This window comes from Micromesistius poutassou, assembly GCF_964030765.1.
Source record: "Micromesistius poutassou genome assembly, chromosome: 7".
NCBI lineage: Eukaryota > Metazoa > Chordata > Actinopteri > Gadiformes > Gadidae > Micromesistius > Micromesistius poutassou.
The window spans coordinates 13,814,038-13,824,037 of record NC_140277.1 but is presented as its reverse complement, the minus strand read 5'-3'; the positions used below and the strand labels follow the sequence as shown (position 1 = coordinate 13,824,037).

The 10,000-nt window shown below is 45.8% G+C and overlaps 1 protein-coding gene across 1 annotated transcript in view; it reads right to left on the bottom strand.

Moving 5' to 3' along the window:
* The window catches only part of atrnl1a (attractin-like 1a), a gene marked incomplete at its 5' end in the record, with an annotated part of 199,533 nt that overhangs the window by 163,052 nt on the left and 26,481 nt on the right, over positions 1-10,000 (bottom strand). Inside the window, 3 exon segments of the mRNA XM_084470861.1 lie at positions 391-637; positions 6,630-6,717; positions 6,954-7,128. Of these exon segments, the coding sequence (XP_084326987.1) occupies positions 391-637; positions 6,630-6,717; positions 6,954-7,128 (510 nt within the window).

Sequence of the window (10,000 nt, the reverse complement as noted above, 5' to 3'; positions counted from 1 at the left end):
TGTGTGTGTGTGTGAGTGCAAACACCTCTGCGGTTTGTGTGCGTTGGGGGTACATCTCCTTCCCTAGTGGGTGTGTGCATGTGTGCATCCCTCGCACATGTCTGACTCCAGCGCTGATTTACAAGTACCAGTACAAAGACCAATACCGCCATCTAGTGGTCATATTGAAAACCTCCCAGGTATAACAACGATATCAACCAAATAGAAAATCATATCAACCAAGACCAAAAATTGAGATGGAGACTGCCTACTAGTTTAATAATATCCTGTGATAACAGTGTTAACGATGAGAACCAGTGGACTATGTTTAATAGAACGTGTTTAATAATATCCTGTGATAACAGTGTTAATACAGAAAATGGACTATGTCTAACAGCCGATAACACTCACGCAGGTTGTACTCCTGGACCTTGCTGATGTAGCTGTAGACGGGCGAGTACCCGAAGAACACCAGCATGACCGGCTCGCCGCTGGCCAGCTCCACCAGGTGGGCCGAGTGTCCCTCCTGGGCGTGCGGCGGGGGCGGGGCCGGTTGGCGTAGCGACCAGGTGCGCTGGAGGATGTTGAACACCCACAGCTCGTCCGTCACGTTGGACGGGCCCCCCTCCAGTTTCCCGCCAAACATGTAAATGTCGTCCTGTGAGGGAGAGGGGTTTTGAATTCAATTTCGTTTACATTTAGGTGACACTTTTATCCAAAGCGACTGGCAACAGTTCATTCACACGTTCCCACACCGACGGCAGAGTCGGACCACGCAGGGGCATCAGCGCGGCCCTCCGGGAGCGGTCGGGGTGAGGGCGTCTCGCTCGGGGACACCGCGACACTCCCGCTAGGAGGAGTCGGGGATCGACCTAGCAACCCTCCGGTTACCAGTCAACCCGCTCTACCTCCTGAGCTACCACCGCCCTATTTAGTATCTCCTCCTGATCCCGGGTGAGGGTCTCTGGTGGGGGGGGAGCCCCGGGGGCGTGGCGGGGGGGGGCGGGGGTATTAATAGACAGCGACAGCGGGGATGAGGCGCCGGAACACGGTGGGCTGGGAGTGACGTGGCGGTGCTGAGGAGAATGCGGATGGGTTCACGTGTTTGTAGGCGTAGGAGTTGCATCTCGGAAAAAAACATAAACAATCAGACTGAAACACGAAACCGGCACAGAGGACCCAAATAAGCAAAGAGCTGTGAATCAGAAACACAATTGTCCTTTTTCAAAAAAGACTTTGAAGCACCTTCATCACGGTTGTCTAACTCCACAGCTCTGTATCCACCGTACGAAAAGAACGGTATTATGAACAGTGTGATGCAGATTCATTTCATTTGGTTTGCAACGCAAACCACAAAAAATAGCAAAAAACGGAAATTCCTCAACAAATGAAAACGTTCCAATAAGGGCTTTGGAGTTAGGAAGCTCGGAGCTACTAGTAAACCGGAAAAGGACTGACAGGCCAGTGGGGGAAGGCTGTTGTTATATATTAATAGAATCTGTCGTGGGACACATATTAGCGCTGACGGAGCTGCTGCATGGGACTCCTTCTGAAGACAGATGGCGTTCCCAACATCAGGGCCCATCTGGGCTGCTGTGTGATTACACATGTAGCGTCCCTCCCGCTGCACGCCACCGCGGAGCGACGGCAGCCACCTGGGAGCCGTCTCAGCGCGCACACTTTACCGACACTCTTTCAACACACTTTTTTCCATCTTTTGAGTGAAGTTGTTTATGAGATGGGCATGTTACCTTCTTCTTTTGAACACTCTTATACTCTCACAGGCCTCACATCACAGAGGATCACTTCTCAGCGTCAGGCAGTTAAACCAGGCTTCACCCCCCCCCCCCCCCCCCACCACCACCACCTGTTGACTGACTGACTGTTCCACGCTCTGGGTCACGTGAGGCTTGAGGCATCACAACCTCTTCTAACAGGTTGATCACCGTGTGCTCATCCCACCCCCTGTTGTTCTTCTGCTCACCCAGTGTGGTGAAACGGTACCAGTGGCCTTCGCCAAACACTCCGGGGGAAACTAAACACACAACACAAACAGCGTGAGAGTGTTAGACGAGGGAAGTGAGGATGAACACAGAAAGCGACGGCTTTCCCTCGGAATAAAGAAGCCATGGCAGAGGCAGATGGGATGGTACAGTCTCTCATCTGGGGTGGGTTCTGATCCCGCGGGGGCTGAGCAGAAGATGCGCTGTTGTGTTTTTCTCATACAAGCTCAAAGAAGTTCCCAACTTCTAGTGGAGGTCACACCGGCACAAACAATCTGATACAGGAACACCAGGGACAAGCTGGCATTTTTTAAGTGTGTGTGTGTGTGTGTGTGCTTGCGTGAGTGAGACTAAATCCGCTCCATGTGGATGTGTAATGGAGACAGGATGGAGGTCCTGCTCTGTGTGATCTGCTCAGTAGCCTGAGACTGTTTGCAGTTCAGAGTTATTGCAGTGTGTGTGTGTGTGTGTGTGTGTGTGTGTGTGTGTGTGTGTGTGTGTGTGTGCGTGTGCGTGTGTGTGTGTGTGTGGCCTGTCTCACCACTCTTTACTTTACTGGATCAGATCTCACTTTCCCCCTGTGCCTAGGCCTTTATCTTCACTTCATCTCCTCCAGTATTTTCTTTCCAGAAACACAGAACCTACCTGACTCCACTCCCGTGTAAGGGATAGCTCTGAGGAGCCAAGTGACCACACTGAAATGCAGAGCTCTTAACATGACATTGACCCGTCAAAAAGCTTCTGAGGCCTCAATGTGTTCACAGTTTCAGAGATGCTAAAATGTTCTCTGAGAGTCCAGATGGCCAGATGTGTCCAAAAGCTGCTGGTCTGCTTGTGGAAGCCACACTTTTGTCTAGTGTGTTAACCCTACGTAAGCATTGTGACATCATAGCAGCTCGTAACAGTGTAGCCTGCTAATAAATCCAAGGGAAAAGAAGAATGCAACAAATTAAACCAAGAGCAACAACGTACGACGTCCAAGAAGGACGGCAAACTTTTGCGCAACATTTTCTTCAAAAAGAACAAAGCTTTCGCCGTTATCCAGAAATACCTTGTGGATACTGTGGTTGTTTGTTATTATCCCCCTGTCCCACGGAAGTAACGATTCTGTCGACCAATCAACGGGCAGCGTGTGTAGCTCCACCTTTTCAACACTCGTTCAGACTTGGTACCCCAACGGAGGACAGCTCAGGGTGGCACAGTGCGCTTAATTCTGTAGCACTAGTGGTCCTCACCCTTAGTCACTTTGTCTGTAGCTCTAGTGGTCCTCACTTTGTCTGTAGCTCTAGTGGTCCTCACTTTGTCTGTAGCTCTAGTGGTCCTCACTTTGTCTGTAGCTCTAGTGGTCCTCACTTTGTCTGTAGCACTAGTGGTCCTCACTTTGTCTGTAGCTCTAGTGGTCCTCACTTTGTCTGTAGCTCTAGTGGTCCTCACTTTGTCTGTAGCTCTAGTGGTCCTCACTTTGTCTGTAGCTCTAGTGGTCCTCACTTTGTCTGTAGCTCTAGTGGTCCTCACTTTGTCTGTAGCTCTAGTGGTCCTCACTTTGTCTGTAGCTCTAGTGGTCCTCACTTTGTCTGTAGCTCTAGTGGTCCTCACTTTGTCTGTAGCTCTAGTGGTCCTCACTTTGTCTGTAGCTCTAGTGGTCCTCACTTTGTCTGTAGCTCTAGTGGTCCTCACTTTGTCTGTAGCTCTAGTGTTCCTCACCCTGCACCCTTGGACACTTTGTAGTCTTGTGACAACTCCTTCTCTCACGAGGTCCAAGGAAATAAATAATAATCTAAACAAATATAAAAGAACATTTATTACAATATGAAGAGCTGTTCCAGCTGAGCCCTCTTGTCTGTCATCTGCTTATTGTACAATATTCTACAAAATCTATTAATCATTATTGAAGATTTGGCCCAAAATCCCAGGCTTCTAGAAAGCTCAGATTTCTATTGAACACAAATCCCCAAATGCAACAGGTTGGATAATCAGACTGAGCCCTGCCGTGGTATATGGGCTGTAAGGGAAACAGTGGCATGAATATTGTGTCACTGTGTCTTAAGATTAATTTAATAAAAAAGGACCACTTAAATAGCCTACCATGTTGTAGCCAAGTGTGGCTATGGATCATTTGGTTAACACTGTGTTTCACTTCATTTGCAATGACTTACAGAGAAGTTGCTTCCATTTCAATTCCCTGGGGAAATGTAGCATTGTGGTGTCACCATTACATTCTGTGTGCTATTCAGGGGCTGCTCAACCAATGCAAGTCTTTTTTCATGCTTTTTCTTAACCCAAAATTGATCTGCAAATTTTAAAGGGAATTATTCTTTTTAACTGTTCAGACCACAGGATCTGACATTAGGCTTTTATCACCGAGGTTTATCTCATTACGTGTGTATGGATCTGGTGATGAGCCAGTGCTGATAATTAACGGAGATACACTTGTGTTCACCCATCCTGTTCACCTCTGTGTCGAAGGGCCCTCATCTATCAATCCTCCTTACGATTAAATCCGGGCCTTAATCCTGTGCCCTGTGTCGGTTATTTAGGGGCGGAAACGGAGGGAAATGAGCTAAGACAGGAACAAGCAGGAGGATTGACGTTGGCCAGTGTTAATCAAGGGAAATGACACATTGTGCGTATGAAAAGCATAAGAAAATAAATCCCTCCCAAAAGATTTAGTGCATTCTAATAGTTGATGTTGTATGCATATGCATCAATCATACATCTAGGTGGACACAGCCACTTGTGATGTCACTAATAAGGAATAGGGAAGGGCAGATTTTCAAAAAGCTTGTAATGGCTAAACCAACTCACACCTGGTGGCATGGTATCACCCCTTTAATCCGATAATTAATGACACATTGCAGGAGTTGAGCATATACAGACTTTTTCAATAATTACTTGAACAGAATGACCAAAATTGTAACCTGGAGGAGACACAGGTCACACATATGTACAGACAAACTAAACACTAACATACAGGAGTATATAATGGACAGGTGAAATAATTAACATTAACAGGGCTCATGGAATCCATCTAGTGACCTCTAGTGGAAAAAACTAACAATTACACTGTGGCTATGGCCAGCCCCAATGTCCATCAGGTTTCATGTATTTGCCCAATCAGTTGTTATTTGCCTTCCCTTTTCTTGTAGTGCATGTCATAAAACAGTTCTGGCAATATTATGTATTTATATGGAGGCAAGTCACTGCCATAATGTTTAGAATGATCAAAACCATCACATTTTGTAAACACAGCTAAATTCATGAAGTGACATACTTTGATACCGGTATCATCTGAACAGATGAATTGTTTTGAATTAACCTTTTGTAAATTTAAGGCATTAAAAGTTCAGATATTCTTAATACAACATTCATTACTCATATTCAAGTTGTCAAAACAAGGATCAGAGAATTCAGTATTTGGGTATTCCAAGGACAGGCCTATGTGATTGAGACTGAATGTATTTTTAACCAACTGCCGGCCTATCAGGGCATGGTCTGTCCCTCATGTGATCAAAGAAAACGGCCAAACTTCAGGGCTCCGGTAAATTGCCCAGTTTGTGTCGTTAAGTGTAACGTTTATTCAAGCTCTTAATAAGCTTAGCGGTTTTCAGGGTTTCAAAAAGCCTCCTAACACAACGTAAACGCCCACGATGACAGCTCTTCTGGCGGGGGTAATTACTAGAGCCCCCGAACACGCTGTGCTTGAGCATTTCTGAAGCTCAGACACGGCAGAGCTTTTCTGCCGCCGTCTGAAATCAAACAGGATCATTAAGGGACGCCGGCGCCATTTAAGAACTGAGCATGCAGCAGACAGAAGCACTCGTCTGCTGCAGGGGAATACAGACACGCAGCCATGAGTTTATGTGATGGAAATATGGCAGAGGGTGTCTCTCACACACACACACACGCACGCACGCACACACACACACACACACACACACACACACACCTGCTTCCTGTTAATATGTGGAGCAGATGTTTTAGTTTTAATGGGGGTTATTGGAGCAGAAAGCACAGCTTATTGTGTAATAAACAATTTAACTGAAAATATGTTGCCTACCTATCTGATTGACTGACAGTGAGCTGACATCAGACTGAGCATCACCTGATTGAAGTTGGTTAAATGGGACAAAAATAGATCTGTTTGATGTAGTAAACTGCTACTGGGGTGGAGCATCAGTGCAGTGACGTCTCATTGAATGTGTTGAGTAACTGTTAGCTGAGCTCACTCCATTTCTATGTTTACGTTAGACGTTAAAAGCAAAATAATACACAAGATGACTTCGCTCATTACATTCTGTTATTTTCGATATCCCTAACTATAAAGATAAATGTATGAGCAGTGGCGGTTTTAGGCACGGGCGAAGCGGGCGGCATTATTTCATGACACATGGGGGGGGGCAGCACGAGCAATTGAGAAATATGAGTTTATCTTTCACTCATATAGTTATGATAAAACATGGCTGTTTGTGCCACGGTGGGGGGGGGGGGGGGGGGGGGGAGGAGGTCTCAAGTAGTGAACATTTGTCTAATAGCAGTGACTAAGAGGTGCAGAGCCATCCTCAGTGCTGTGATTGGCCCCTCTGTGTGAGTGGCCCCTCTGTGTGAGTGGCCCCTGTGTGTGAGTGGCCCCTGTGTGGGGGTCTTTACCTGGTGCAGTGCCAGCGAGTGCCCGTATCGGGGCAGTGGACCGCTGGCGCCGGCCACCGCGTCCCACGTGCTGGTCTCCAGGTTGTAGCTTAGAGAGAGGACATTTTAATACAAAAAATAATCAGTTATAACATTCGGTGACCAAAAAACAGGCTTGAGAAACGTCTCATTCCATGCAACAACAAACACAGGTCCTTGCCCAGTGCATCGTGGTTGGAAGCATGGTCTGACTCCGGGACATGACCTTTACTTAACTTAACTTAGAGTTTGAGACCAGGCAACGCCTCAGTGACGGGCCCAAGAAGGGTGTTGCGTGGGGCTTACTTGATGACCATGTGGTAGTAGGAGTAGTTGAAGGAGTAGCCCCCCACCACCCACATGAGGCCGGAGTGGACCAGGGCCTGGTGGGAGGCGCGGCCCAGGGACTGGGGCGAGGGCTTCACGCTGGGCACCACCCAGAAGGCCTCGGTGGACGGGATGGGGAGAGAGCAGTCTGGACCTGGCGGGGAGAGAGGGATTATTGAAACTTCATGTGTCATTTGTACGATTAAAAAGAGGAGGTAAGTACTGCGACCAACTATAGTCTATACCAGGGGTTCCCAAACTTTTCAACCCGCGACCCCCAAAATAACGGTGCCAGAGACTGGCGACCCCCACTATCCCCGGATGTAACTGAAAAAATAAAATAATATCGTAATATCGTATCGGCGTAAATATCGACGGTGCAACCGGCCGTAAAGTGACCCGACACCTACAAATGATGCTATCGTTAATCTGTCGTAATCACCTCAGGAGGAAAATCTGTAGTTTTATTTGAATTTTAACTACCATGTTTCATAATTTTTACAATTATGGCTGAATTTTTCTGTATTTATTTTTTTTTTTACTGTTTTTTTGGTTTTCACTGGCCTGTCCGTCACGCCACACAAAGCCTTTAAAAACACTATCTATAAAAATAAGAAGAACAAAAGAGTTTGAAAACGTAAATACGACACAACGTTACATTTCCGTTCTGTTAAACATGAAGGCGTAATGCAGCTGTTCAATGGCTTTGAGCAAAGCCACACAGGTCTCCCAACACTACCATCTAGTGGTTTGGACCAGTCAAAGACAAATGTTATAATTCTGCATTCAGGAAGAAGTCCCTTTCTGGTCTCCAACTCATCCAGACTGCAGCAGCTGTGGCTTCTTACTGCTTCTGTCAGAGAGCACCAATAGTGAGCTTCCCTGCACTGGCTTCCTATTGAACTAAGAATTTATTTGATGGCTTTTAAGCACGCCTAGGCCAGGCTACAGTGATGACATGTTGGACCCTTATCGCCATTTGCCAACAGAGTTTTGAATTCCTGCCAGAGAAGATAAGGCTTGCAGACTTAAAATCGCTTCTAATTACTTACTAGATTTGCTTTTATGTGATGCTGGCTTTTATCGCATAGTCTTTCATTCTACTGCATTCGTTATATGTGATGCATTTATTATACGTATTTATCTTCTGCCTTTTGATTATATTTTATTCCATTTCTGATTTTATTTATGATATATATCTGGCTTGTAGAACTGTGAATTGACTTGATGCAATCCTGATTGTGCTACTTCCCTACCATTGTGCAGTGTTATACCGGGATATTAATTTCTATATTCACATGCACATTTGTTTGTTGTTTATTGAAGCACTTTGTAAAATATTTTTTATGGTGGTTATATAAATAATGAAGTATTTTTTATTATTATTATTATCATTATCATATTATCCATGTGTCTATTGTGTTTTCTCATTTTGTATCTTTATCACGATCTAAGAGCGCAGAACGAGAAAGGAGCAAAGAGAGAGAGAGAGAAGACTGGTCATCAGCAGCGCTGTGGTGGGAAGGAAGCATCTTAGATTACACCAAAGGGCAATGAGAGGAAAACAACATCTGGAACCGTTTAGCAATGTTTTTCTTGAAATGTTCTCACTCAGCTGAACTCTGAAAGTCTAATCCTCTTTAAGGATTTTAACTGGGTGGGAAACCAGACCAAAGCTGCACACATCTGTATGGACGCCGACGCCTGTCTGTTTCCAATGGTGACGGAAGAAAGGCAAGTGCAAAAACACAGATGGTGGAAAGAAAAACTAATGGTGATCTTTCAGAACTCAATATGTGTATGATCAGGTATGTTCAATTTGTTCCAATATCCGAACCATTAACAGCCCCATGTCACACTCCAGCTTCTCTGACTTTTGACGTGTTTTGCGCCCTTAATGTTTTGCTGCTGAAACAACACAAATTTAGGAACGCTCATATCCATCTCACTTCCCTTCAACCTAAACATCAAGCTGGAGTTTTAAAAGGAGAGGCAAATATCAACACACACACACACACACACATACATTAAATGCTATGGCACAAAAGTAGATTGAATGCTCATTAACGTAAAACACAAGTTGTCAACACTGTGAGCAGTTTCTATGGCAACCCGAACCGTTGTGGGATGTGTGTACCGGTGTGTGTGTTTGAGAGAGAGAGAGAGAGAGAGAGAGAGAGATTGATGCAGAGGGATAGGAGGAGAGGAAGAGGGGTGTGTGTGTGTGTGTGTGTGTGTGTGTGTGTGTGTGTGTGTGTGTGTGTGTGTGTGTGTGCGCACGCGCGCGCGTGGGTGCATGCGTCAGTGAGAGAAATTCCTGCCCTACTCTACTCTTCCCCCAACCCACAACCCCAATTACCCCGTTTCAGAGAGACAAGGAATCCATCATGTAGCTCCATCAGGGAGCAGGTTGACAGCAGCCCACATCCCATTACTAAAGCCATCATTACAGTCTGATGGGTGTCCCCGTGTTGGGAGAGACGCTGAGAGCTCTCACGACCACATCAAGACAGGAAGGACCACCTTCTGCACGGTGAGAACAAACGAGACAAAGAGAGGGTGAAGGACAGAGAGAGAGAGAGAGAGAGACACTGGGAAACCAGGGGTGAGGAGGTGAAGACCATAGCACAATGGATGGTCTCCTCTCTGTGTGTTAGAAGAGCCCCTTCCATTCCACTGGTCGAATCGTCTCTATCATTAAGCAATCTAACGACGAGACTCTATGATCTAATGGCACATTCATTCGCTTAATCTATGTTAAAATATGAATATAACAATTGCAGTTGTTGGTGGAATTACGTCTTAAAAAAAGATGAATCATACCTACAAGAAATGTAAACATTGACCCTAATTTCAATAATCTCTCACATCCCTATCTGATTATAGAAATCTCCTTTAACCCGTCATCTGTGGGAGATGACTTCAGTTGTGAATACGGTGTGGTGATGATTTTGCGTGTATAGGCAGAGTTGACCCAGCAGAGGGCAGCAACCCCTTAGCCTCTTTCCTCACTACAATCGCAAGCG